We start from the raw sequence: 15214 nt of genomic DNA, 5'->3' as shown, positions 1-15214 counted from the left end.
AGGAAGTAACTATAAGTGGCTGTTAAACTATTTTTATGCTTGAAAAGTAATTCGCAAAGTAATGTAAAGCAGTACTACTGAGTTGTACATAACCTCTTTCAGAATTTGTTCTTAACCTCTTGCTTCATAACTTCCTTAATTATACTCTTCAAACTTATTGACTACTTCGATGTTGTTACGAACAGAAACTGATAAAATATTAATCTTAAATATATATATATATATATATATATATATATATGTCGGGTTTACATTAGAATTAGGGTTAGGGGCGTGAAACGAATCTCCGTTTGGGTTACACGTTGTCGTTATGCAATAGAGAAGACATTGACTAGTGCAAACACGATTATTATAGAACCGGACAAGTAACCGCGGTAGTTAGGTGCTCGAGATACTAATGACAATGATCCTAGGTTCAATAACGAATCCGCGGTCAACGGGATGACAACAGAACGTACTCACAAAGTCTAAGTCTGAGAGAATAATCACTGATCGCGAAGGCGTTACTCTTGGATCGATGAGATCGCGGGCGAGAATGCCTTTTCCGTCCCGATGATGCCACACAGGAAAACTATAACGGGGTGTGTCTAAGGATACGAGATCATCGGATTCGTCGAGAAAAGCCTTCGTTCAGGAAGTGTTGCTGCTAATTGGTTAATCTCCATATCGGTGGTTAGAAAAGGATGCTAGCCGCCCTCGAGGGAAAGTTGCTAGTGGGAGACGCCGCTCGTTGAAAAATATGTCTCCCCTATCTTCCCGTAGTTGGGACAAAGACTGTTTGTCTGTTTGAAGGACTTTAGTTAACTAAACCTTAAGATTTATAACGGGCCCTCGGGCTAGCCGAACATGTACTGCGGAGACGCATCGACATCTGGCAATCATCTTACTCGAAGAATAGGGTCTGCACGTGGCGAGCCACGGGACAGAAACCGTTGGAATGTTTACTGTCGCGTATCGCCACAAATATTTCGTTTAAGGAGAGCTATAGAATTACTTCATACCTTTGTTAGGCAAAGCGTTCATCCCGTGACCGCGGCTACGTTCGGCGACTGACTGTCGCCTCGAGCCCAAGCTCATTATCACAATTCTCGAATAATTACAATCGGGTTGAATAACTACAATTGTTCAATTACAGCTATAGTAGACTCTAGGTTACAATGTTGCGGGGTTATCCAAAATTCCAAAGGCTCCGGTGTTCTTTCATCTCCGACACGGCCATCCTGACTATCACACGTCCTCGTGTGTAACTAAAATATCGTATTTCTTACATTAGATTCGATACAACTGACATTATTTGCGATTTAGCTAAATGTCCAAGTAAGTCAAGGGTCCAGTGCAATAACAAAGTTTCGTTCGGAGGTTTGACAACGGAAAAATAAAAGAGAATAGGAATTTGTAATGTTATAATTTGTATTCAAAGTGTTAGGTGCGTTCTGTGAGTCGCCAGTCAGACCGTAATGACACAACAGATCATTTTCGATTTCGTACACCGGTGAACCTCAGTTTGTTGGATCATATTGCCACGTTGGGTGCATTACACCCAGAAAGCACGTAAGCCCACTCAACGGGTTACAACAAAAGCACGTAACCCCACTCAACGGGTTACAACAAAAAGTACATCAACCCACTCAACGGGTTACAACAAAAACACATCAACCCTCTCAACGGGTTACAACAAAAACACATCAACCCTCTCAACGGGTTACAACAAAAACACATCAACCCTCTCAACGGGTTACAACAAAAACACATCAACCCTCTCAACGGGTTACAACAAAAACACATCAACCCTCTCAACGGGTTACAACAAAAGCACATAAAACCACTCGGTGTACTACTATGACCACAACGCAGTGTTAATGATCCTCTGAGGTCAGTGTACTTGCATCGTTATTATCACCGCCGTTGTCATCACCGCAGACGTCTAACTCAGCAGGGACGCAACCTTCTGGCATTTTTCTCAGTCTGTCGTGTCTGTCCTTATATGATCGTTTGCCGTCTAAGGTTTTTAGGGTATATCTATCTCCTTCCAAAATCTCGGCTATTACGAATGGACCCCTGAATTTCGGATCTAACTTCGTCTGGTTTCTTTCCTCGTTTTTACGTAACACGAAATCGCCAAGGTTGAACCTAACTATTTTAGCTTTGTTTTTGTCGAACCTATCCTTATCGTATTTGGCGCTTGCTTCTATATTCTTTATCGCCTGCTGTCTTACATGGGAGATATTTACCTCTCTTTCTTCGATACTGTCGGGTAGGGATAAGCCGTAGGGTCTCGCTGTTTTACCGATTAGTAGTTCCAACGGGCTTGACTTAGTCACGCGGTTGGTGGTACAATTTAAGGCCAGTTGTATTTCCCCGATCGCGTCTTGCCAGGACCGCCCGGTGGTTTCTATTGTTGTGAACATGTTTTTTAGCGTACTCATAATACGCTCTACCTGCCCGTTGGCCCTACTAGCTCCGGTCGCAATTAAATGGAGTTTAATGTATTTATCTTGACAAAAGTCTGGAAATTCTTTGCCCGTAAAACATCTTCCCTGATCCGCTATTATCCGGCAGGGACTGTCGAATAAAAATATAGTACTTAAGTGCTTTAACGGTACTAAGGAAATCTACTTTACAAGTATGATGCAGATATGCGAATTTAGTGAAGACGTCGACCAAAACAATGACATACTCTTTCGAACCACTTTTACCGCTTAGTTTGCCCGTTATGTCCACGTGAACTGTATGCCAAAGTATGCTGGTCTTAGGTATAGGATGTAATTCAGCTTGTATTTTACCTGAACTGGCCTTCGAAACTTGACAAGCGTGACAGTTCTCTACGAATTGGCGAACATACTCCGCCATTCCTTCGAACCAGTAACACTCGCACAGTTTCTCAAGCGTTTTATCCCAACCTAAGTGCATAATTGACTGTTGCACATGGTTAATAACAGATCATCTAAAACCTCTGGGGACAATGGACAAGCAGAGAGTTCTGCCTTTTCTCTGTATTTTACGATGAAGGGTACCGAACCGTAACTCATACGTATTCGCGACGTCTTCCGCGAGCTCTTCGTTCTGTAATTTATTGACGATCCTAGAAATTTGGGAGTCGCGACGTTATTCCACTAATAGCTAGTCTTCGGAGATTTCGGTCAGATTGATTTCCTTCTCTATGACTTCGTTGATCGTAAGGTGATCCAAGTCTACGGGATTTCGCGAGACAAAATTTACGTGGGCTATTCGTTTACCTTCCCGGTACAGAATGTCAAAAGTAAAAGTTTGTAAGTAAGCCCACCACCTGTAAACCCTGTCATTTAAATTTACCTTACCACTGGATGCCTTCAAAGGATTACAATCGGAGACGACAAGAAATTCTCGTCCGTGGAGATAATGACGGAAATGCTTGACGGCGTTCACAACTGCTAACGTTTCTAGTTCGTAAGAATGATACCTAGATTCCGCAGGGTTACTTCTTATACTGTAATATTCTATTACTCTATTTTTACCTTCAATTTTTGTGCATTAAAATAACCTCATATCCATCCGAACTAGCGTCGATACGAAGTTCTATCGGGTAGTTCGGGTCAAATACCATTAATACCGGCGCGTAGGTCAGGGCGGAAATTACCTTTTGCCTTATTTTTCCATACCTATCTGTCCAAGTCATGTTTTTATTATCGGAAGTAAGCGCATACAAGGGTTTCATTACCCGTGAAAATTTAGGGACGAATTTTCGGAAATAAAAGGCTAAACCTATGAACTGCCTAAGCTGTGTGACGGTCGTTGACGCAGGTAAAGAACTCAAGGCGTGCATTATACCCGGGTTGGGACAAACTCCTAGGTCGTAAATTACATATTCCAAATAGAGTACCGATGCCTTTAGAAAAGAACATTTTGCAAAGTTAAAGGAGAATCCGACTTTTACAAGGGTATCTAGTACGGTGTGCAATCCTGTTAGGGCTCGGTCTACTGAGTCGGCAATAATTAGGACGTCGTCCAAGTAAACAACAACGAACGAATACGCGAGGTCGCCTAAGGCGTTGAGAATGGCCCTCTGGAAAACGGATGGTGCATTTTTCAATCCGAACGGCATAGTCACGTACTCGTATTGCCCGTCGGGTGTAACGAACGCCGTATATTCCGTCGAATTAGGATGAATGGGAATTTGGTGGAATCCACTGGCCATGTCCAGGCTAATGAAGTATCTCGCCTTCTGCAATCTCGCGATTTGATCCGCGATGAGGGGTAGGGGATACCGGTCCGCGACAGTATTTTTATTTAATGCCCGAAAATCTACGCATAGTCTATCTGAGCCGTCTTTCTTCTTTACAAGTAAGATAGGGCTTGCGAACGGTGAGTTGCTCGGCCTCACGATTTTTGCTCTAATTAACTCGTCTATTCTCTCACGCACTATCCTACGCTCTTCTTCGCTAAGTCGGTAGGGACTCCTTTGCACGGTAACATTAGGATCGATTAACCGTATTTCCAATTAGCCCGTGCTTACGCGAGTACGTGGGAAGCCCGTAATGAATGAATCTCTGAATTTTCGAAAAGAAAGATTAATCTACCCTTATCACTACCACGTACCTCATTGTCAACTTCATTAACATCGATCTCGTTTTCGGCGGTTTTATTACAGGCATTAATTATTTTTGTTTTACACATAGCGAGGCTATTTTGTGTAATATTACGTCAAAATCTTGGCTTAAAATTTAACGAGTAATCGCGATATCGTATTGTTAAATAACTATCAGCGAGGACATGAAAAATTTATCTCTAACCACTAACACCTGCAACGGACAAGATTTGAGCGATACGTTTAGTACCAATATCTCCTATTCCTCGCATTACTACTATATCAATCGTTCTTTTGCCAGAAATTCTCAAGACTACGGATTCTTTGATTAGCGAACACTCGGCTCCGAAATCGGGGTAAAATGGAAACGACTCACCCGGATGGCTTGATCTACCAGTTAGCGCCTCCACTACGTAGAAGTCAATTCGACACTCGGTATTGAAATTATATTCAGGGCACTGCTTTGTAAAGGATCTTCCTCCATAATCAGATTGGAAGCTGCGCACCAGGCAGCGGAGTCGAAAACTTGATAGATTCCACACTCGATTTTTTGTACTAGCGACGGAATTAACTCGCGCACGATGGTCGTAAGCTCTTGCACTGTTATAACCGGCACTGATCCCACTTCTGATGTCGGGTTTACATTAGAATTAGGGTTAGGGGCGTGAAACGAATCTCCGTTTGGGTTACACGTTGTCGTTATGCAATAGAGAAGACATTGACTAGTGCAAACACGATTATTATAGAACCGGACAAGTAACCGCGGTAGTTAGGTGCTCGAGATACTAATGACAATGATCCTAGGTTCAATAACGAATCCGCGGTCAACGGGATGACAACAGAACGTACTCACAAAGTCTAAGTCTGAGAGAATAATCACTGATCGCGAAGGCGTTACTCTTGGATCGATGAGATCGCGGGCGAGAATGCCTTTTCCGTCCCGATGATGCCACACAGGAAAACTATAACGGGGTGTGTCTAAGGATACGAGATCATCGGATTCGTCGAGAAAAGCCTTCGTTCAGGAAGTGTTGCTGCTAATTGGTTAATCTCCATATCGGTGGTTAGAAAAGGATGCTAGCCGCCCTCGAGGGAAAGTTGCTAGTGGGAGACGCCGCTCGTTGAAAAATATGTCTCCCCTATCTTCCCGTAGTTGGGACAAAGACTGTTTGTCTGTTTGAAGGACTTTAGTTAACTAAACCTTAAGATTTATAACGGGCCCTCGGGCTAGCCGAACATGTACTGCGGAGACGCATCGACATCTGGCAATCATCTTACTCGAAGAATAGGGTCTGCACGTGGCGAGCCACGGGACAGAAACCGTTGGAATGTTTACTGTCGCGTGTCGCCACAAATATTTCTTTTAAGGAGAGCTATAGAATTACTTCATACCTTTGTTAGGCAAAGCGTTCATCCCGTGACCGCGGCTACGTTCGGCGACTGACTGTCGCCTCGAGCCCAAGCTCATTATCACAATTCTCGAATAATTACAATCGGGTTGAATAACTACAATTGTTCAATTACAGCTATAGTAGACTCTAGGTTACAATGTTGCGGGGTTATCCAAAATTCCAAAGGCTCCGGTGTTCTTTCATCTCCGACATATATGTACTACTTACTCAAACTATGGATCACATAACCTATAAAAAAAAAAAAAAAAAAAAAATTATTGTACACTATAAAGCAAGAGGTTAAATCTTTAATCTGTTAAGAATTAAATTTTTTATTGTAACTGCGAAAATTATAAAAGTACCAAGCGAAGCAAGTACGGAATATATGCGGAATATAAATCGCTCAACTAACCAAAGAGCGGCTCAGTGACAAAATTAGTAAAGTAAAGACCACAAATATTACAACATTATATTCTACCACAAAATAATTCTCTATACAAAAAAGGTACACAACGAATCGATTTTTCACAACGATAAGAGTCAACAGAACCAATCAAGACCAGGCGAGACTCTCATAAGACAACGATATCAGAGGGATCAAATCAGCGACTTCAATCTATGTTACAGAGTATAGTTATCAAGAAAAATTGCTCTTTTCATGAAAAGTATGGTAATGATACTCTTATAACACATTGTATATCTGGCAGTCGGATGTGCCCGTGGCCATCGGAAATGTAAAGACGACGCTTTTAGAAAGTGATAGCGCCATCGCGTATTAAAAACGCGTTAGAAGAAGGACGGTTTCGCTATCCAAGGCGAATCGAAAAGTGTGCGTGTTGCGAGAATCAGAGTTGATCGAGACGTCGAAGCATAGAGTCGTTAGAATTGAGTTGCGAGTGTTGTCGAGTGTTAGAGTTGCTAGTGTGAGAGAGAGAGAGAGAGAGAGAGAGAGAGAGAGAGAGAGTTACCAAATAGTTGTCAAGTTATTTGTTGTAAATACGAGCGTTGCATTTAGTTTTCCTGTTAATCAAACATCGTTTCTCTGTCTAACTAATATCTGTATTTTCAATCCATTATTAATATATTCCGATATTACAAGTGGGGGCTCGTCCGGGATTGAATAAGACAGAGAAACGATACGATTTAACGGAGCTATTTCTGCGGGAGTAGAAAAGAATAGAATAAAATGGCAAACGTTGAAGACGAACGATTGTCGGGTGAAGAGGATTTGACGCTGGAGGAGCTGAGGAGTAAGCTCGCACAGATGAATCTGCCTATATCCGGTGCGAGATCAGTGCTGGTTGCCAGGTTGAACAGAGCGTGCAAACCTGGTCGATCTACTCCTAAGGATTCGAAGCGTGGCGAAGAACCAACAAACCAGCGAGATCTAAGAAGCAAGCAGAGAGCCGAACGCAGTCAAGAGGGAGAGGAAGACCTCGAGAAGCTGAGGACGAAAGAGCTGAGAGCGCGTCTCGTTAGCTTGGGGTTGAAGGTAACGGGAAGAAAATCCGAACTACGCGCGCGGCTACAGGCGGCCCTAGAAGGAGACGATGTATCGTCGGAAGAAGAGAGCTCCGACGAAAGTGAAGGCGAGGACGATAAACAAGGCGCGCGAGAATACAGGAGAGGCACGCGAGCGGTGTATCAGGACCGCGATGAGTAGCAGCAGAAGGTATGCGTCGGTTCGATGTTGAGTCTTAAAGACGTGGAAGACTCATTAGAGAAATTCAGCGGGGATGATCTGCTGAGGGTAAATCAGTGGGTGGAAGACTTCGAGGAAATGGCAGAAGTGTGGGGTTGGTCAGACGCCCACATGGTGGCCTATGCTAAGAAATTACTCGCAGGCTCCGCTCAGGCCTTCGTACGACAAAAACGATGCGCGAAGTCCTGGGCAAAGCTAAAAAAGGCGTTGAGGAATGAGTTTGAAAATGTAGTAAGCGACCAACAGATACATGGCGAGTTATCCCATAGAAAGAAGAAAGCAGATGAGAGTCTGCAACAATATATGTATCACATGTGCGGGATTGCAAAACAAGGAAGGGTTGATACGCAATCCTTGATAGACTACATTATTCAAGGCATTCCCGACGAGGTCGCGAACAAGACTGTGCTATACGGAGCCAGGAATATCGAGCAATTAAAAGAGCGTTTCAGGCGCTACGAAGCGATAAAAAGAGATATGGAGATGAGGACGAAATTTGAGGAGCCGAAGAGTAACAGGGTAAAGCCGGTGGCGAAGCTGTCCGAAACCGAGAGGAACAAGGAACCCGGTCGATCTGGAGATGCGAGGAAGACGCGATGCTACAATTGCTTCAAATGTAGGGAGTACGGACACATCGCATCAAGTTGCGACAATTTGGGTGAGCCCTCAAAAAAAGTTTACAGCGTGTTTCGGTCGTTACAAACAAGGCGTGGTAAGGATGTTAAGATGGAAAATTTCAAATTGAGCGCGTTGATAGACACCGGTAGTGAGCTGACTCTAATGCGAGCAGATCAGCATGTGAAAATCGGAGCGCCCAGATTAAGTCGGGAAATCGTTGGATTTCGCGGTGTCGGTTCCGGAAGGAATTTTACGCTCGGGAAATTTTCGACGAACATTATTATAGACAATGAGTCGTACTGTATAACCATACACGTAGTTCCAGACACAGTGATGCAACATTCGCTTATTATTGGCGCAGACTTTTTGGACACTGTTGAAATAAGTATAAAAGGGGGAGAATCTTTTATTAGTAGAATAAAGGACGAAAATCCCGATGAGTGTCCGGAAGTCCTCAAGATAGATGTAGAGACACAGGCGAGTGAGATAGATTTGTCACACGTTAAGGACATGCAACATAGGCTAAAAAGAGATTTGAAGAGAACCAAAGCATTGCTAAGAGACGCTCAAACGATGCTGGAGAGATCGAAAGGTGACTCGACGGGTAAAGCAGCTTTACGACAGCTGAAGAACCAGTTAGAAGATGCAGAATGCGCTAGAGCAGTTGCAGTTAAAGCGAAACAGGCACTGGAGCAAGAACCGAATGAGACGCTGGCTTCGTTGCAGGAAGTACTGCGGCAACGTTCCGAAGCAGAAGATCGTGTTAATGTAGCTAGTCGCGAACGAACTGAGCTACTGTCGCAATTGGAAGAAAATAAAGAAGAGTTAGCAGAAGTTTTGAAGAAGTATCGGGCAGCTGTGCAGCAAGTGTCGGAGGAACGGAGAATAGTGGCAAGACACGTGGTGATTGGTAAAGTGGACCAAGAGATGGTGTCCTCGTCGGATTCTTGCGGCCAGCAGGAGGACTTAGCGAACATCACGAGGAGGAAGAATCTGGCTAAGGATGTTGTTGATGATATTTGCGAATTTACTGAGAAGGATAGCGTTGCGGGTGCGAGGGTTGTTTCAAGTTTTCGGATAGACTCGAAGAGAGTGAATGCAAGGCGAACGAAAAGACAAGGGAAGTCGCACGTGCGGAATCCCTCCAATAATATCGATATACAGAGGATGTGGATGACGAGGATGACGATGGGATTGTCGAGGACACGATGAACGTGAAGACCTTCGAAAAAGAAGAGATCATAGTCTCGGTAGATGGTAAGTTGTTAACGTCTTCCATGTACGAACCGAGCCTACGAAAATGTCACGATGCTGCCACGACGATCAAAGCCCCTGACAAGAGTGAAATGGGTAAACAAACAACGGAGAGGAAGATAGAGGAAGAGCGAAAGAGGAGCAGTAGCATCGAGGACGAACAGGCCGCGGTGTTCCAAGAGGAACGAGATCAGCTGCGTGCGGACGCAAAGAGACGGATTGAGGAGATCCAAATCCGAAACAAGCGGGCGTATAACAGGAGACGCAAGAAGGCGACAGCATACAGGACGGGAGATCTAGTGGCAATCGAGAGGATGCAGAGGGGTCCCGGGCTAAAGCTGCATCCGAAGTTTCTTGGACCGTATCGGGTGATAAAAGTCCTGCGAAATGACCGATACATAGTGCAGCGAGAGGGGGAGCACGAAGGGCCACGTACAACTTCCACGGCAGCCGATCACATGAAATGGTGGAATGCTGACGATAGTGATGTAAGTGCGAGCGGCGCTGATGAGCACATCTGAGGGCAGATGTGATTGTCAGGAAAGGCCGATTGTAATATCGTAGAATAGCTTTGATTGGAGATCGGCTGAAAATAGAAAAACCGTGTACGTCGTGTTTCTGTGGTTCGTTTACATTTAAGAGTGCCTACGTGACTAAAGGCACGTAGTTGGTAGTTCTTACATAGGTATGAGGGAAACAATAGACAACGTTAGAAGAAGGACGGTTTCGCTATTCAAGGCGAATCGAAAAGTGTGCGTGTTGCGAGAATCAGAGTTGATCGAGACGTCGAAGCATAGAGTCGTTAGAATTGAGTTGCGAGTGTTGTCGAGTGTTAGAGTTGCTAGTGAGAGAGAGAGAGAGAGAGAGAGAGAGAGAGAGAGAGAGTTACCAAATAGTTGTCAAGTTATTTGTTGTAAATACGAGCGTTGCATTTAGTTTTCCTGTTAATCAAACATCGTTTCTCTGTCTAACTAATATCTGTATTTTCAATCCATTATTAATAAATTATAATTAATCGAACAAAATTACACCTTTAATATATTCCGATATTACATTACCGTGATGTAATATTTATCATGCTTATTTTGTACGTAAAACGAATCGTTGGAATATTCCCGAAGCTAACGAAGCATTTCCCAAAAGTTAAACCGAAGAGATTAACGCGAATAGTTAAGTGAAATTTTTCCATTAACTTGCTGACCAACCGGCAAATAAAAAATCATAAAAATTGTTTCAATGTGTTGAGGTCACGCATAACTTCTTTTTTCATTGACGATTACCAAACAGGTAATTTTCGAAATTGTACGAAGGCCGCGTGACCAGATCGTATTGGAATTTGAAGTGCATGGAAAAAGACAACTCGAAGTACAAACCTTGAGCTGTACTACTCGAAGTACAAACGTGAACTAATGGATGCAGAAAAGCAATTAACGCCAAACATCCGAACAGCATCTTGGAGCCCGTCATTGTTCTGAAATAAAAGAAGTGACGAATTAAAAAGACGCAGGACTAATAATAATAAAGGAAACTTAGTTCGTATTATAAATTGAATTTACATCAGAAAAGAAGCACGATCAAGCGAAACAGATCGTAGAAATGACAAATATCATCGATATACGTTTCAGTGTAATTTCACTTTTGAAAATTATTTAGTTTAATACGATCGTATTCATCGCTCCGAAACTTTCATTGTGCTGCAATTTGTGCTGCGTCTTTTTAATTTCTCTATCTTTCTGTGTTTTCGGAAAAATTACTTGAAAGATTAAGAATTGCTTGCCTTATTTTATTTTCGATTAGTTAGGATTTGATTATTCCAGGTAAGGTTTATTATTTATAACAGGTTTTATCACTTGTTTATTATTTAGGAGTTTGTTATTTTAGGATTAGTACCTTTTAGGATTTCTTATCCTTCGAGTTTCTGTTTCAGATATCTAGGTCTATTTCAAGATGTTTTATTACATTAGGATTATTTATTCGATTAAGATAATTTAAGAGTTTCACAATGTACAAAGAAATAATCGCGTGAAATTTAGATTTATGCTTTAAACGTATTAAACACGCGGTAATTTCAATGTCTATAGCCTCGAACGTGTTCTGATTAGTTGTGTCATTGTCTGTGACATTGAAATCACAAAAATCCATTGCAAGTGTGCTGTCATGCAATGTGGATGTAATTGGGTTTTTTGGGGTTAGGTTGGGGTTAGGTTGTATCATCTGATTTGTACAGTACTATTTTAACGCAAGGACAGGAAAGTTATTATATATTTCCCGTCCATTATTTGAATCGTTGTGAAGTGTAACGAATTATATTCGATTCGAGGAGATGTTAATGAATTACCCATTTCATATGTAATTACATGGAAATAAAAATCATTGCAAAAGTAATTGATCTAATGACAACGGAATTTCCAATATTTTTTTGTTTCGTCACCTCTTTTTCGTAATATATCTTTTATAGGTACGTGATTTATTAATCGTTCGAATGGAAATAATTATTCGTATAATATTCAAACGATTCTAGCCATAAAATAAATTAAAACGATACCTGTCAATGATATGCAATCTGCGTATGACGTCAACCTCGATCTATGCTTATACAAGAAATTTTATCAATCAATGACTAGATATACAATAATCAAATATTATAAAATTTCCTGAAAACCTTTAGGTGTTAATATCTTTAATATTTGCAAGTTATTGTTTAGCGCTAATTAGTTAGAATGTAACAAGTGGTGTACCAGAATTGAGATAATTAAGCCACACGAACAATCTTATTTAGATCTTTTTAATTTTTTAATTCTCTTTTACTCTAACACTTCGTAAAATTAATCTTCATTAGCTACTACACTTCATAGAATAACAAGAGATAATTTTTCTTATATAACGTTTCATTCATAAAATCTATCATTAAAGTATATCTTCATAAAAATATCATTCCATACTAACGGTATATTTGGCGTCATACGAGATAACAGTTACCAGTGATGACATATGTAACTTTATAAAGATATCTCGTTTTATTATATATTAAAAGAATGTACTCATTGCTGCTATATTTCAGATGAAAAAAAGGAGGCAATGATTTTACAGTAAAATCGTTCGTTTACAACTGATTCATTTACATTTCATGATAATACTGTGCATTCTGAATATGCTATGATTTGGTTTAAAATAATAAATAGTCCATTCTTGCATACTATTGCTCCAGCTTTACTTGTATTTTCGATATTGGTATAAATAGAAAGACAATTAATGTCGTTCGAGTCTATTTTCGGATCATTTATATTACGTTTAATCCATATAGTTATCATATGAGACATAGTATCGTAAAATTTGGAAGAATAAAACGTTCGTACAGGAAGTACATTTTATAAGAACTCCAACAAATCTGCGTGTGCACCTAAAATACAAACTGATAGTGATAGTGATTGTTCATAAGTTTATATACATTATCTAATGTCAATCGAAGGTATCAATTCTTTTTCTCCATAAGAGTACTTTTTCATTTATATGTGTTCAAAAATACATGTGTTCAACCGTGAAGCATATGTCACCTACAACGAAAAAGAGTTTTCCTATACTTAATATTTCCTTTATATACCTATGAAAGTCTATTCTTCGCGTAGTATGAAATTATGAATAAATCTGGAATATTGTTCAATCTGAAAAGAAAAATAACTTATTGACATCATTCATTGATACGAGATTCAGAATGTTTGTTTTGTCTTGCAGAAAAAGAAGGCAGCCCTCCCTTTCTTTTAATGTGAAATAGAAAGCGAAAATTTGAAAACAGATTTTTTGGAAATTTACTTGCAAATATCGTTTTCAATATCGTGATTTTCTTCCCAATGGTACTGTACTTTCAAATTTTCCAGTATCCCTCTAAAAACAAAAAGTCGAACCTCGTTATTGTTAACGTAGGCATTACAAGGAAGCGAAGTATTAGAAAGCAGCTCCTTTTTATTATGGATTTCTCTATAATCATGTAAATAAGAAATTCCGGAAATTTTTTCCTCAAGAATTTAATTCTTGTGTTTTGATTGATAATTATTACACTGCATACTAACTTTTCGCATACTGTTCGCGTCTAACAGTTTCCTAATAATAACTACTTCAAAATTACATATGTTCTTGCACGAATTCAAAAGTACGTATGATACAATTACAATTGATTCTAAAATAATAATTATTTAAAGATATTAAGATACTAATTAAACGTTTCACTGTATTTCAAAATCTGGAACAACAAATTTTTATTTATAAAAAATGAAACTGTCTTTATATATTCTTTGTCACGATGCTATTTCTTATTACCGTGTCGACATTTTTTAAAATTCATTTTGTTATCTCTACGCAATAGGAAAATTCATATACTGCTTAATATTTTTTGCATATTATCCATCCACCGCATGATATCTTCTGAAAAATCAAAATATTAATGTTATATTATTACAATGCTTCTTAAATATCAATTTTTGACAAATTTGAAATCCAATATATTTTGCACAATTATTATTTATCAAAAAATTCCAAGTTAGTAACTTTCTTTTCAAATGGCAAATAACATATACTTTGACTTACCTGTAAGTTTTTGTTCCTAATCATCATTTCCTCTTATAGAACATCATTATTGTTCTTATAATTACTACCAGTGTCATAGATATTGTAGTGGCTACAACTGAATTAATAGAAAATGATAAATAACTGTGTATAACACTAACACATAATTGTGTATAACAATGACAGATAACTTTTACTTACATATCTGTCGATAAGGGATTACTTACTGTGATATCCTGTTGATGTTTCTTAAGGCACTTGATTAGGTGCGATACGGTATCATTCCTTATGGTATACTGTAGATAAGTATTTTAGAAAATAACAAGAATAAATCTAAATTATTCAGAGGTTCCAGTTTCGGCTTAGACATAAATACAGGACCATTTGCAAAGAAGAAAGGGTGCGTTTCTACAGCCTCGTTATAGTAACCATGAATACCAATCTCTGAATTACTGGTTACTAAACATAAATATCCTATAAAATTTAATATATTTCTTTAATTTTTAATACATACATGAGTTAGTAGTTCTAAATTATGAATCATCCTACCTGTGATATTACGCTTTTCCTTATAATATCATCACTCGAGTGAACAACATTAAGATCATGTAAACCATGTCATCCTATCTTACTGTGAAGATACTTAGTTATGTTATCTAACATTATAAAAATATCATCAAATTCAAGTCCTTTTATTCACATCACATGGCCACGACGATCTGGTTCTTCGTTATATAATGTTCTAAAATTTGTCGTATATATAGGATGTACAAACCGTGATATCAAGGTATCAGTTCTTCCTTCCCAAGGGACAGTTTCATTAAAATTCTGATAGAATTAAAAATTAATTATTAATATTCTAACAATCATATATGTTAAATACGTTATAGTCAACGATATATACCTGAGCGAATGTAGGGGTGATTCCTTGATAATTATAAATGTCATCAGCCCACATCATTGTGCCACTTCTTTGTACTCCAGCCTCTAGATTAACAGCCTAAACAAACATACGAAATTTTATAGAAGCTGTACAAAATATAGTATATATGCGCAATATTGAAGCGTTCAAGGGGATATAAAGGTAATGTACATCACATACACGTGTACTCTCATGCAACAAAA

At 39.6% G+C, this 15214-nt stretch overlaps 1 protein-coding gene across 10 annotated transcripts in view; it reads right to left on the bottom strand.

Moving 5' to 3' along the window:
• Positions 1-15214, bottom strand: part of LOC126876373 (venom serine protease Bi-VSP-like) — a 60601-nt gene that overhangs the window by 40428 nt on the left and 4959 nt on the right. Inside the window, exons 7-8 of one of the 10 annotated variants that reach the window (XM_050639234.1) lie at positions 14994-15089; positions 14673-14917 (exon numbers count right to left, since the gene is read on the bottom strand). The exons of the other annotated variants lie outside the window; for them this stretch is intronic. Coding sequence (XP_050495191.1) covers positions 15082-15089 — 8 coding nt within the window. The 3' untranslated portion in view covers positions 14673-14917; positions 14994-15081. Of the gene's footprint in view, positions 1-14672; positions 14918-14993; positions 15090-15214 lie in introns of those variants that run through there. 10 annotated transcript variants of the gene reach the window in all.

Source organism: Bombus huntii, unplaced genomic scaffold, assembly GCF_024542735.1.
Source record: "Bombus huntii isolate Logan2020A unplaced genomic scaffold, iyBomHunt1.1 ctg00000073.1, whole genome shotgun sequence".
Classification (NCBI taxonomy): Eukaryota; Metazoa; Arthropoda; class Insecta; order Hymenoptera; family Apidae; genus Bombus; species Bombus huntii.
The sequence above is the reverse complement of the archived record's forward strand: the minus strand, read 5'-3'. Positions and strand labels throughout refer to the sequence as shown.